At 44.2% G+C, this 15,308-nt stretch overlaps 1 protein-coding gene across 1 annotated transcript in view; it reads left to right on the top strand.

Annotated features, from left to right (window-relative positions):
- PKD1L1 (polycystin 1 like 1, transient receptor potential channel interacting) overlaps positions 1 to 7,063 on the top strand; it is an 884,746-nt gene extending 877,683 nt beyond the window's left edge. Inside the window, exons 64-65 of the mRNA XM_075316120.1 lie at positions 4,902 to 4,969; positions 6,293 to 7,063. Of these exons, the coding sequence (XP_075172235.1) occupies positions 4,902 to 4,969; positions 6,293 to 7,004 (780 nt within the window). The 3' untranslated portion in view covers positions 7,005 to 7,063. The remainder of the gene's footprint in view (positions 1 to 4,901; positions 4,970 to 6,292) is intronic.
- Positions 7,064 to 15,308: the final 8,245 nt, after the last annotated feature.

Genomic DNA, 15,308 nt, shown 5'->3' with positions numbered 1-15,308 from the left:
GGGCAAAGCCTACGTCATTTGTTTTCTAATTATTTCATGAAATTCATGAAATAATAAAAAAAGGGCTTCCCTTTATTTTTGGTTCCCAGCCGGGTACAAATAGGCAACTGGGGGTTGGGGGCAGCCGTACCTGCTTGCTGTACCTGGCTAGCATACAAAAATATGGCGAAGTCCACATAATTTTTTCAGGGGGCAAAAAACTTCTGCATACAGTCCTGGATGGAGTATGCTGAGCCTTGTAGTTCTGCAGCTGCTGTCTGTCTGTATGGAGAAGAGCAGACAGCAGCTGCAGAACTACAAGGCTCAGCATACTCCATCCAGGACTGTATGCAGAAGTTTTTTGCCCACCAAAAAAATGACGTGGGCTTCGCCATATTTTTGTATGCTAGCCAGGTACAGCTGGCAGCCACGGGCTGCCTCCAACCCCCAGTTGCCTATTTGTACCCGGCTGGGAACCAAAAATATAGGGAAGCCCGTTTTTTTTAATTATTTCACTTATTTCATGAAATAATTAAAAAACAAATGACGTGGGCTTCGCCCCATTTTTGTGTCCAGCCGGGTACAACTAGGCAGCTGGGGATTGGAATCCGCAGCACAGGTTAGCCCGAGGTTTGTGGGCGCCTCTGCTGCGGATTTCAGTCCGCAGCCGTCCCAGAAAATGGCGCTCTCATAGATGCGCCATCATCTGGCGCTGTATCCAACTCTTCCAACAGCCCTGGAGCCGGGTGGCTTGTTGGGTAATCATGAGTTAATACTGGCCAGAGATTCTTAATGTCAGGCACGTTTGACCCGGCCATTAAGAATCTCCAATAAAGGGTTAAAAAAAAGACACCACACAGAGAAAAAATACTTTAATAGAAATAAATACACAGACACATTAGAGACTCCATCTTTATTACCCCCTGTCAGCCCTCCACGATCCTGCTCTTCTGTCTTCTTTCTTTCTAGTGTAGTAGTAGTGACGATTGTAGTGAGGATGAGATTCACCAGCTCATCACTTGGGGCTGGGGAACCTCCATCCTCACTACAATCATCACTAGTGTAGTAGTAGTGACGATTGTAGTGAGGAAGGATGAGATTCACCAGCTCATCACTTGGGGCTGGGGAACCTCCATCCTCACTACAATCATCACTAGTGTAGTAGTAGTGACGATTTTAGTGAGGATGAGGTTCACCAGCTCATCACTTGGGGCTGGGGAACCTCCATCCTCACTACAATCATCACTACAATCGGGAAGCAGCGTGCAGCCTTCACTCCGTGAGTGATCAGTGCTGGCTGCTAGCGGTAACGCTGACAGACGCGTTACCATAGCAACGGTGCTCTCGGAGCCGCGGTTAGCGGTGACGTCACCGCTAACTGCGTTGCTATGGCAACGGTGATCTCCGTTAATGACCGGCTGTGTCAGCCGGTCCCTAACGGAACGGGGAGTCGACCGTGTGCTAGAGCATGTCGCCGGTACACGGCGATACACATATGTGCACCGTGTACCGGAGAGATGCACTCGCAGGTCCTACATGACGCGTCATAGTCATGTGACCAGTCTGCAGCCAATGAGATAATAGCCACGTGACTGGTCACATGGCTATTTTGACGTCACGATAGGTCCTGCATCTCTGCTGGCAGTGCAGGTCACCGGGAGGATTCAGCGATAATCGGATGGAATAGCGGCAGGAGACAGAGTGCAGAAGGGATCGCGAGGACCGGTAAGTGTTATGGCAATGTTTATTAACTGTTTGTGTACATTTATCATGCATTTTTATGTGTTTGTGATTGCCTCCCATTATAGCCTATACGTTCGAGTTCGGTTCGTCGAACGTTCGACGAACCGAACTCGAACGGGACCCCCGTTCGGCGAACCGGCCTCGAGCCGAACCGGGACCAGTTCGCTCATCTCTAGTCCTCAGTGGTTGATACCTTTTAATGGCTAACTGAAAAGATGGTAATAATAGCAAGCTTTACACACTACTTAGGTCTCCTCATCAGGCTCAGTATAACACAAAATCTGAAGAGTCACATTTATACACAACAGGACATAGAATAGTGCAGTAACTTAATAACTCAATAACTTGTGTTATTTACTGCTCCATTCTATGTCCTGTTGTGTATAAATATGTGACTCTTCAGATTTTGTATTATACGGAGCCTGACGAAGAGACCTGAGTAGTCTGGAAAGCTTGCTATTATTACCATCTTTTCAGTTAGCCATTAAAAGGTATCAACCACTGAGGACTCTCAGTTCTTTTAAACAACTTGCTTAGATGTTGGTAGCAATGCATCAGATCCACACAGGTAAAGAAATCAAACCATAGTTGTCCATAAATTTAGTGATGTGTAATAATGAGATATGACACGGGGAAAAAGTATTGAATACACTTACTGAAATTTGTTTAATATTTCGTACAAACGCCTTTGTTGGTAGTGACAGCATAAAGACGCCTCATATATAGAGAAGCTAATCACATACATTGTTTAGGTGTGATTCATCCACACAAACACTCTTCAAATTCTGAAGGTTACATGGGCTCCTTCTATGAACCATAAATTTAGATTCAGGTTAGGTAATTGGCTGGACCATTCTAGCAGCTTTATTTTCTTTCTTTGAAATGTCTCTGTTTGTCCATTTATCCTTCCTTCAATGTTATAAAGTTCTACAGTGCCATATGGTGGAAAATAGCCCCACACCATGATGTTCCCTCCTCCAAACGTCACTGTTAGGCCCGTTTCACACGTCAGTGAAAAACACAGACGTTTTTCACTGGCGTGTAAAACACGCACATGTCCCTGCGTGTGCCGAAAATCACGGCACACGTGGGTTGTCTAAGTGCAATCCGGGCTCCGTTCTCCGTGGCCCGTGATTGCACTTAGAGATTCACTCACCTGCGCCCGCTCCCGCTGTCCGTGGTGCTGAATCCTCCCGCGACGCAGCATCCGGCCGGCGGTGACCCCTGCAGGAGCTGCTTCCGGGTCGGCTGTGTCGCGCATAATGAATATGCGCGACAGTAATCAGCCGGCACAGAAGGAGCAGGGAGAACGGGCTGCAGAGTACATCGCTGGACGCCGGGTGAGTTAAAATGTTTATTATTTTAAAAGCACGTTTTTTTCTGGCACGTGTTTCACGGACCACACCACTGCGTGGTCCGTGGAACATCAGTGATGCCAGAAAAAAATGGACATGTCTCCGTGCGGCAATCACGCACACGCGGGTACGCCGCACGGAGACACGTGCAGTGAAAAATCACTGATGTGTGAGCAGACCCATTCATTATAATGGGTCTGCGTATGTCAGGGATTCTGGTACGTTTAAAAAAAAAGCACAAACGTACCAGAATCACTAACGTGTGAAAGGGGCCTTAGTATGTTTTTTATGTTAATATGCAGTGCCTTTAGGCCTCCAAACGTGGTGTGTATTATGGTATCTAAAGAGTTTAATTTTGGTCTCATCTGAGGAGACTATACTCTCCCAGTATTTCACAGGCATGTCTAAATGTTGATGACCAAACTTTAAATTCGCTTGAACATGCTTTTTGTTCAGAAAAGGAGTCTTGTGTGCTGAGTGTGCATACAGGCCATAAAGGTGGAGTGCATTACTTATTATTTTCTTTGAAACAATTGTACCTGCTGATTCCAGGTCTTTCTGTAGCTCTCCACAGGTGGTTCTGGGATCTTGGACAATTCTTCTGAAAATTGTTTTCACTCCATTGTCTGAAATCATGCAGGAAGCATCTGGTTGTGGCCAGTTTATGATTAAATAATGTTCTTTCCACTTCCAGATTATGGCCCCAACAGTGCTCACTGGATACTTCAGTTGTTTAGAAATTATTCTGTAGCTAATGTCGTCAGAATGTTTTGCAACAATAAAATTGCAAATGTTTTGAAAAAGCTCACTGGTTTTACATGAGGTATTTCATGTAGGACACCTTGGTAATGAGGCACCTTTTTATAGGTCATCAGTTGAACTAGCTGATATTATTTTTCACTAAGTGGCAGGATTGCTTTATAATTAGTTATACATTTCAGCTGGTGTCATGACTTTCCATGGCTATTTACACCTCTCTTACTTCATGCATTTAATAATTTTTGCTGTGTCATTTCTCATTATTCACATCACTAAATTTATAGACATCAATGGTTTCATTTATTTACTTGTGTGAATTGAATGGGTTGTTATGGACATCTGGTGAAATTGTCACAGAGTGACTTAAGTGAACCCACCAACAAATATAGACAAACAGGGGTAATAACAACAACAAAAACTACTCGAACACATGTCAACCACACACAAAGGAGCCACAAAAGGTGCACGAGGGGAGATAACATAAAAGGTGGGAATAAACAGACTTGAGAATGCTTCAGCAAACACCAATGCTGCAGCCAACAGAACAACGGAGAGAGTAAATAACAGCTTCCTCCACCGGTAAAACCTGACCAGAAGTCAGGAGCTGCTAGAAATATCCCTCTCCTCCACAAAGGAAAGGGAATTCATTTATTCTGCAGAGTCCCACAAGACAAAGTGAGACACTGACCCAGAACATGTCACGAAACTCCGGAACAGGGGAAAGTCCGTGACAGAAACATGTCAATAGCACCTTTAGAAACAAAATTTACTTTGAAAATTGATGATGTGTTCAATACTTATTTCACCCGCTGTATATGGCTACAAATATTCCTGTTAAACATGTTAAAAAACGAAGGTGATAGATCAAAATGTATGATTTAAAGGTTTTTTTTTGTTTATTAAACCCATTTGTAATTACCAATATTAAATTAAGATAGGGGGTTCCCAGTTCAGGGTTCAGTAGTGATTATTCCAAGAGAATTTTACACTTGTGTATCTTAAAAAGATAACACGCTAAAAGATAAAATTAGCTTTTATTAAATGTTTTACTTCATATTTTTCAAGGCTGAAGAATATACTCTGGAAGAAAAACTTAAAGTGGACTTTGTTACAGTGCAAAGTGAATTAGATCGGTAAAAGATTTCTCTACTATTTTATGTAATAGTGCATTATCCACAAAATAAAACTTTTATATTGATATTCCAAATTACAGTATATACCAGTTTGCCATATAAGATAATAATCATTACAGCTAATGGTTACACAGCAAAGCTGCTGTTCTATAATTTGTCTTGCTCTGTAGTTACCCCTCTCTGCTATCATATCACACTGTTTATGTTGGAGATGATGAAGATATACACATTTGTTTATAGATTTAATTGCTATAGTTTGTGCCAATAGAAAATACTGTAGGGAGGAGCAACAGCTAGGTTGTATGATCACTCTAAGGTTGTGACATTACACCATTGTAAGCATCATATGTAACCATACATTCAAACAAATATTAACATGTCTTGTATCTTTTGACTAGTATTATAAATACATCACTGATAGTTAATATAACATCACTAGCTGTAGCACCCGGCATTGCCTGGGATAATAACTGTCTCTCTGCTTCTATCCCAGTCTCTGTCTCCCTCTCTGTGTCTCTGTCTGTCTCTCTCTCTTTCCCTGTCTGTTTCTCTATCTCTTTCCCTGTCTGTCTGTCTGTCTATCTATTTCCCTGTCTGTCTTTTTCCCTGTGTCTGTCTCTTTCCCTGTCTGTCTCTCTGTGTCTTTCCATGTCTGTCTCTCTGTCTCTTTCCATGTCTGTCTTTCTATCTCATTCCCTTTATGTCTCTCTGTCTCTTTCCCTGTCTCTCTCTGTCTCTTTCCCTGTCTCTCTCTGTGTCTCTTTCCCTGTGTCTGTCTCTATCTGTGTCTGTCTCTTTGTCTGTGTCTATCAGTTTCTTTGTCTGTCTGTCTCTTTGTCTTTCTTTCTGTGTCTTTGTCTTTCTTTCTGTCCCTTTGTCTTTCTGTCTGTCTCTGCCTGTCTCTCTCTGTCTGTATCTTTCCCTGTCTGTGTCTGTCTCTTTCCCTGTCTGTGTCTGTCTGTTTCTGTCTTTCTCTGTCTGTCTCTTTCCCTGGCTGCATTGTGACATGCCAACATTCCATTCAAGGGCGTGGCTGCGCATTCTTCTGAAGTTCTGGCTGCACTGTAGCTCGCAGCTCCATTGACTTTAATGGAGGCAGTTTTTTTGGCGAATAACTGTAAAGCATGGGGTTAAAATTTCCCCTCAAAATATAGTCTACGACATTCCCTAAGTCAAATGGAGTGTCTGTGTAAAATTTTGTGATTGTACATGCGACGGTGTAAATTCCTTTAGCAGACATACACACATTCATACATACACTCAGCTTTATAGACTGGATTGAAGTTTAATACATTGCTAATAGTATTGTATTTGTTTTTTTAGTGCTTGTGCTGATGTAACTTTTAAAAATCAAAACTTTTTGCCAAATCAACAAGGCTTGGAAAGCGGCTACAGAAATGGTTACAATATTCCAGATTATGTTCTATTAAAGTCCTGCAAGTCTGAAGACACCAATAATCATGCTTTAGATAAAAAACAATGCATTCTTAAAGCTGAAAATGAACATGAGATCTCAGCTGGAAACAGCAAACATTGCTTCGATGTTGGTCAACATGGGTGTGCGTCAAATTACCTGCCAAGTGATGGGAAAACTCTTTTGGCCCCTGGTTTGCTTATGCACCCAGGTGAAAATGCTATTGACCTTGAATACAATAAAACAGACAGTAAAACCCGCTGCTTTTCAGCTAACATACTAAGCAAAAACTGTAGACCTCTAAGGCGCTCACATACCACGGTGATTGAATCTTTGCAAAGCAGCACTTCAGCTTTTTGGAAAACATATGAGCATGAAAATAAATCAATGGATGACCTTCACAATAAAGAAGAATCCCAAACACCACAAAGTGATATTTTCCAGCAAAGTGTTTGTGATGTCATACATGTGAAGGAAGGTTCCCAGACAAAAGGGGAAACAGAGTCACATAAACCTGAGCACAACCTAACGAAAAATACAGTGATACAAAGAGATGATAAAACCTTTCATAAAACAAATAATGCAAGTGTGATTCTTTGCTCTGTAAAACAATGTTGGTAATGTGAGAGCATTCAACATGAATTTCTAATTGTGTAATTCAGTCATCCTTGTGATCCAATTTGAATGTAACCATGTATACAATTGGTAACGTGAGATAAACATACTGTATCAATAAGATTCTTTTGTACTTCTTGGTATATTTAATCCCATTGCAGAGGTGTATCTAGGCTTACGGACACGTGGGGCAAGAATTCTGTTTGGCGCCCTACCCCCCAACTCACGGTTTTGGTAGTTGTCATGTGACCACTCATTCATATATGACTTACACACTTAGTCACGTGCTGACAGGCTACTCTTCCTAACTCTCTCAATGTTCAATGAAAAACAGAGAAATAGAAAAAGAAGCTAATCACATGACTAAATATGAACATCACACATGAATGGAGTGGTCTTCTGATGACTGCTGGAACCAGAATGAAGAGCTGAATCCTCATAAGGAGTATATTACATGTGGTTAGGATTGGGCTACACTGCTTAATTTTATAATAAAGAGTTGTCCAGGTTTATGATAAAAGTCTGCAGTCACTCTAGGTAACTGCAGACTTCTAAATTCTCGCAACGCATGCTCAGCACACCTAGGATTCTCTTATGCCAGTGGCAGGAGTGGACAGTCATGTGAGCACAAGAATGCAGGGTACTGCTCATCCGCCTCATTGATTTGAATAGGAGTGGATGTACAGTACTCAGCTGCGGCCACTATCAGAAGATGGATAAAAAATTGAGCACTACAGCCATATGCTGCTGCTGGTACCTAGAAAAGCTGATTGGCAGGTGGGCCGGACCCCGTCAGATCAGACATTGATGACCTATCCTAAAGAGAGGTCATCAATGTTAAACTAGTAGACAACCTCTTTAATATAACCATGTACAACATAACCTTACAAGTTATAAATTGTAACTGTGTACAGGATCAGAACTAATAACAGCACAGGTATACAATCACCAGAACCATCAGAGGTACAAAAATGCATAATTAGAACCCCCATCAGAACAGAAACAGCATCACAATCACCAGCAGTACAGAAATACTTCACCAGAACCACCAGCAGTGTCTAGAAATTCCTTGCCAGAAATTTCAACAGTACAGAAATACATCCATATAACCACCAGCAGTACAGAGATTCCTCACTAGAACTGCCAGCAGTACACACATTCCTCACCAGAACACCAGCAGTACAGAAATATATCCATATAACCCTATCAGTACCGAAACACAGTATTAAAACCCAACAAGACCACGTTCAGTACATGGTACATCAATTGTAATGTCAGGTCAGTCGCATATACATTTGTATTGCATGGACCTGCATCTCCCAGTAAGTCCTTAACAATGGTAAAGAAATACTATACTGGGAAATGTTATCAGTAATTATCAGACTGTAGACCATACAGGAACAACAGAATTAATGAGAATTATTCAGTATCAGAAATAATCATTTACATCCAAGTACCTTATAGATGACACCATGATTCCTCGCTCCCCATACTGTGTCCGCACCCATTCTGCCCAGTTGCTTCCCAAACCATGTACTCAAAATTCCTCCCTTGCTCACATGTAAACCTGAAATTCTCCGTACTGTGTCCTCAAAATTTCTCACCCTCTCAATATACTGTGTCTGTATATACTTCTCCCTCACCCTCCCCAACATACTGTGTCTGTATATACTGCCCCCTCACCCTCCCCAACATACTGTGTCTGTATATACTTCTCCCTCACCCTCCCCAACATACTGTGTCTGTATATACTTCTCCCTCACCCTCCCCAACATACTGTGTCTGTATATACTGCCCCCTCACCCTCCAAACCCTCCAAACATACTGTGTCGGTATATACTTACTTCTGCCTCACCCTCGCAACATACTGTGTCTGTATATACTTCCCCCTCATCCCCCCAACATACTGTATATATACTTCTCCCTCACCCTCCCAACATACTGTATCTGTATATACTTCTCCCTCACCCTTTCAACATACTGTGTCTATATATACTGCCCCCTCACCCTCAGTTGTTCTTCTTTGGTGTCTTCAGCTCCACTGACTGGACCACTTACCACCAGCGCTGTTTGCCTCACCGATGAGTGATGTCACCAGTGTGATCAGCTAACCTGATCACACTTGTCGGACGGACCCACACCTTCTATTTCAGGTGTGATGGCGGGCAGAGCGGACGCAGGCTCCTTCTTCGAGGAGTGTAACCTCAGAAAGGACACGGAAGTCATGGGTGTTAAAACCCTGGAACAAAAACTGCAAAATTTATCTGAAACGGAAATCCGGTTATTCTGGACAGTTAAATCTCTGCACTCGTATATTGAATGCAACAGAGATCCCCGAGGTTTGCGGGTGACCAAGACTTTGTCCCACTTTCAGGATGATGCGGCTTTTATTAGCCAGTGGGAAAAAATCCAGTTGGACTGCTCTATGCAATTGCTGCGTTTGGCCCTCAAGAAAAACGAGGACGATTATAAAACAGTGAACGCTGAACTGGAGACATTGAGGACTGAAACCCGCTCACGTGTAACCGAGGAATATTGGCTCTCGTTGGTCTTAAAGTTGGACAAAAAAATTAATCTGGGTTCAAACCGATATTAAAAATAAACAGAGGGAAAAATTCCTACGGGACAAAAGGGATTATGAGTTGAATCAGGTGTTTTGCTGGACGAAGGAGAGATCTAATGTGTATAAACAAAAACCTTACATGAAACGTAGGCGTCCAGGAGGGGTTGGCAGGGGGTACTGGACAACCGACTCCGAGTCCAGTGGCTTGGAGGAGGTGGCCGGCCCTGCTCCCAATCCTCCTCACCCACCCCCAGCCCCTTTAGGAGGCGCACAAGAAGGGGAAGTGGGAAGGGGAAAAAGAATGGGAGGACGCAAGAGGAAATTCGTTTCATGGAAACAGTAGACTTGTCTCCCTTGTCCGCCACTAACACCTGCTCTGTTGTTAACCTTTCCAGTCATACACTTACACCTGACATGATTGCCATTTTGTCCAGAGGATTAAAATTTTGTGTACCAGAGAAATTTGATTATGCCACCTTTAAGATAGACCTATATAAAGCCATCCGAAAAATCCATTTATACAAGCACTTTAGGGGCAAATCTGTGGCACCTTGCTCCAGCTCGGAGGGGCTCACACCCGCCGGACTGGATCATGGTGCCTTTGATTGCACCGCAGCTTTTGGGATAGATACGGTCAGTGATGCCAGATTGCTTCTCAGTTTAGTAGATGAAGTTCCGGATCAGTCAGAGGTTCCAGGTTTGTCCCCTCTTCCCCCTCTCCCCTTCTCCAAAGGGGTAAAATCCAATTTGTATCCTCCTACCTCACCAGGTAACCTGATTGACGTCTTTCAGGACGCTGATGCGTTGCTATACCCAGAGTTCCCTCACAATCTCAGTAAAATTGAGTGGTCTGCGATTCAGACAATGAAACAATGGGGAGACACCATTTTCCGTGAGGCGGACAAAGGGGGCAATGTGGTCCTGCTGAGCCGGGCGTACTATATTGAGGAAGCTAATCGTCAGCTGTCGGATACCAGTATGTACACCCCCCTCCCTGCTGACCCCACACATGGGTTTAAAAAGCAACTTAAGCGGCATTTGGACAAGTTCTTACAGTTAGAGTTTTTGACTCCCAAACTGGCAGAGAGGCTCTTTCCCATTTTTCCCATGAAACCCCACTGGTACTTTATCCCCAAGGTCCATAAAAACAAGGAGAGACCTAGGGCCGTCCCATAGTGGCGGGCATAGGCTCCTTAACGGAGCCTCTGTCCCACTATGTTGATTGGTTGTTGCGCCCGGTTTTGACTAGTATACCGTCTTACAGCAAGGACACCGGAGAATTTGTTTCCTTTGTAAAGGGTATCACCTGGCAGGAAAGTTTCTCACTCGCGTCAATTGACGTAGAGAGTCTGTATACTCGTATTCTGCAAGCTATGGGGATAGATGCTGTGGACAATGTTTTGAAAAGGTGTGGGAAGAGTTCTCTCTTTTGTCAGTTTGTGGGAGAAGCTTTGGACTTCATCCTAAGCAAGAATGCGTTCACGTTTGTGGACAGGTGGTTCTTGCAGTGTGGGGGCACAGCAATGGGTACGCCCGTTGCTTGTGCCCTTGCAAACATTTTTTTGGGAGTCTTTGAAAGTAAGTATGTCTTTGCCGCTTCTAATCCTTTCCTCCGGTTCATCAAATTTTATCTGAGATATGTTGACGACATAGTCGTTGTGTGGGATGGCTCCCCTGAACAATTTTCTGAATTTGTTAGTTACCTCAATACTAGTAACACAATGAATATGTCGTTCACCTCAGATTACGGGGGTCAGTCTTTAAATTTCTTGGATGTTGCTGTCACTATCGAGGAGGGGCGTGTACAAACCAAAGTATACCGTAAGCCGACTGCTTCCAATGCCCTGTTGCATTTTGGTAGTGCTCACCAGGTACATACAAAAAATGCACTTCCATATAGTCAGTTTATGAGACTGCGCCGCATCAATAACAACAATGCGTTTTTTTTTGCAGCAATCGGAGGACTTAAAGGGAAGATTGAGGGCAAGAGGGTACCCAGAACATGTTATACGATCTGCTTTTGATAAATGCGTATTAAAACACGCTGAACGTGATGTTTGGCACCGTGGACCGGCCCCCAAGAAGAGTGCAGCCACGTAGATTTATTTTTAATTTTAAATTTGGTCCACTCGAGTCTGTGATAAAAAAAACGCCCTACACAGAAATTGGCACATCTTGGAGCAGGACACTGATCTCAGCGAAATGACTGCTAAAAAACCCCTGGTTACTTACCGAAGGGGCAGTAATCTGAAAGATGTACTGGTCAGAAATAGGCTATCGCAGCCATCTACTTGGTTAGAAAGGGATAGCCCCGTTGGCAATTATAGGTGTGGGAACTGCAAGTTCTGCAGTTCACACATAACAGGTAAATCGATTACTGTTGGATCCTCTGTGCATAACGCCAATCGTTTTATTTCATGCAAAACAAATTTTGTCGTGTACGTGGTCTCTTGTGGCTGCGGACTATTTTACATCGGAAAAACCATCAGGCCGATGTATGTCAGGTTTAAAGAACATTATAATTCTGTGAAATCTGGTAAAGGCTCCCCTCGGCTCATTGAGCATGTGCGCAGTTCACACAATGGAGATCCTAATGTCCTGCGGTTTGCAGGCTTAGAGAGGATCAGTTTACATCCACAGGGGGGCGACCTGCATAGGATGCTGTTGCAAGCCGAGGCGAGACTTATTATTATAGTTGAGCGCGGTTCGCGGTTCGAGGTTCTCCAGTTCGCGGCTCGAGTGATTTTGGGGGCTGTTCTAGATAGAACTAGAACTCGAGCTTTTTGCTAAAGCTCGATAGTTCTAGATACGTTCGAGAACGGTTCTAGCAGCAAAAAGACCAGATAATTACTAGCTGGCTTTCCGCTGTAATAGTGTAAGTCACTCTGTGGCTCACACTATTATGAAATTTCAGTGTATAGTGTGCGGGAACAGCGCATTCAGATCACTGCTGTATGGATAATGGCGATCGCCATTTTTTTTTTTTCCTTGTCTTCCTTCCCTAAGCGCGTGCGTGTAGTGGGGCGGGCCAGCATGTCAGCCAATCCCAGACACACACACAGCTAAGTGTACTTTTAGCCAGAGAAGCAACGGCATGTGTGATAGGATGTCCATGTCACATGTCCCTGCATTATAAAAACGAGTATCTGCCCATCCGGACGCCATTATCTCTTCTGCGTCCTTGGTGTCAGTCACCGCTGGCGCAGCGCCTATCTCCGATACTGCTGTGTACTATACACAGTGCTGTACAGAATAGGGATAGCACTTTCTATCAGTCCTTTTAAGGGCTAATACCGGCAGGGTCAGAGCCATAGGTGACAGGTCCGTGAAAACAGAGTTTAACAGCTACACAAGATGACAGCGTCTGTGTAGCTAAGGTCAGTGATTTCCTCGCTGCATTTCCCCATTAGGAGGGATAGAAAGGCAAGCTTCCTTCCCTCTACCCAGAGACCCACAACCCTGCCACTGTACCCTCCTGCCCTTTGCACACTCCAACTCATTGTTACTAAGCCATTATACTAGCAAACACTGAGTGAACTTAGTGGCATCCTAAACGTGGCTGTTTGACTTCTGTATTGTCCCACTAGTGCAAAGATATTTGCAGCACGTCTACCTGCATTGCACACTCAAACTCATTGTTACTAAGCCATTATACTAGCAAACACTGAGTGAACTTAGTGGCATCCTAAACGTGGCTGTTGGACTTCTGTATTGTCCCACTAGTGCAAAGATATTTGCAGCACGTCTACCTGCATTGCACACTCAAACTCATTGTTACTAAGCCATTATACTAGTAAACACTGCTGCCAGTTTAAGGGCCGTAGTTGCATTGTCAGGGATAATTATTGTTGTTTATTCTGCTGTTAATAAAGCTAGACCACCGCTGAAATCTACACCACCTCTCAATTTTTACTACCACATTTTAAGTGCACAATCTTGTCGCAATCAAAATGAGTGGCAAAATGACAGATGCTGGTGGAAAGGGGAAGAGGCGTGTTGGAAAAGGAAAAAAAGGGTTTGTCCGTGGGGAAGATGGCAGAGCTCCATTAACATCTGCTGAAGATAGACCATCTTCCAGCAAAAGTAAGATGTCTACTACTTACCGTGGACAATCCGATGTGCTCCCTTTTTTACGGACACGAACAACTGGAACAAAGGTAGATGATGGCCAAAAAAAAAAAAATGCTTGAATGGATCTCAAGTGGTCCAACAAGTGCCCTCTCCGCCACCTCAACTACCGCATCCAAACAACACCAGTCCTCTGAGTTGTCATCCCAATCAAACTTGCTTTCTCCCAGCTCTGAAGTCTCCATCCGCCCTGCACAGTATGGTTGAACTGAGATGGCTGAGTCTGCAGAGCTGTTCAGTCACACTATAGCCTGGGAATCAGAGGTCTGCTCCCAAGCTACAGTGAGTACAGACCAGGAAATGGTCTGCAGTGATGCCCAGAACCTTTGTGACTCTGATTCAGGCCGTGAGGACCAAGTTTCTGAGCATAATGTTGACCCTTTTTCACAAACTGTAACACCTGTTGTTATAGACAATGAGGAACATACTGATGACGATGAGACGCAGATACCAGATTGGAATGACAACTTAAATATTCGGTCAGGGCAAGAAGAGGCTCGGTCTGAGGGTGAGGGGAGTGCAAACACAACAATTGATGAGGAAGTTCTAGATCCCACCTACTGTCAACCCACAGTCAGGCCCTCGAGGAGGTCAACAGAGACGGTGGAGGAGGATGCAACTGACGACGAAGTTACCTTGCGCCTTCCTGGACAGAGTCGGAGTACTGGTAGCACGTCTACAACTGCATCCTCAGCCACCACTGTGCCTCTGAGCACTAGTCGGGGTGGATCAGCAGGTCGCATGCCCTCTTAGCCTTGCCTAGCCTGGTCCTTTTTTGACATAGCAAAAGATCGCCCAAATTATGTGATCTGTAACATTTGTCATGATTCTGTTAGTAGAGGGCAAAACCTCAGCAGTTTGACAACTTCTTCCATGAATCGTCACATGAATAAATATCATATGTCCCGGTGGGAAGCTCACCGTGCTGCAATGCGGCCTAGCGGAGCGAACCATCCACCGCCTGCCCCTTCTAGTGCATCCGCTCGCTCTTCATCTTCTAGGACTGTGGGGACAGCTGTCACACCTGGTTTTCCACGCACAACTTCCACCACTGTAACCGCAACAGGCAGTTTGCTTGGTAGGTCGTCAGTTGGTTTGGAAGGGGAAACAAGTACGTGTGTACAGCTCTCTCAGACATCGATAGCACCAACGTTGGATGAAGGCGACATCATGTCTACGCCTGCACTTTCCTCATAAACGTGCATTTATTCAGGGACACCCTACTCAACACCGTCTACACACAGCAGCCAGATCTCTGTCCCTCAGATGTGGACAAATAAAAGGCCATTTCCTGCGACCCATGACAAAGCTAAGAGGTTGACTTTATCCCTCTGTAAGCTCTTGGCTACCGAAATGCTGCCTTTCCGCCTGGTGGACACACAGGATTTTAGAGACCTTATGTCTGTCGCTGTGCCCCAGTCGCCACTACTTCTCTAAGAAAGGTGTGCCCGCGCTACACCAGCATGTCGCACACAACATCACCGCTTCCTTGAGAAACTCTGTGTGTCAACGGGTGCATTTCACCACCGATACTTGGACCAGTAAGCATGGACAGGGACGTTACATGTCGCTGACTGGGCACTGGGTAACTATGGTGATAGATGGTGAAGGGTCTGCTG

The sequence above is a fragment of the Anomaloglossus baeobatrachus genome, chromosome 6 (assembly GCF_048569485.1).
Source record: "Anomaloglossus baeobatrachus isolate aAnoBae1 chromosome 6, aAnoBae1.hap1, whole genome shotgun sequence".
Taxonomy (NCBI): Eukaryota; Metazoa; Chordata; class Amphibia; order Anura; family Aromobatidae; genus Anomaloglossus; species Anomaloglossus baeobatrachus.
This window is presented reverse-complemented; position numbering and strand designations above follow the sequence as displayed.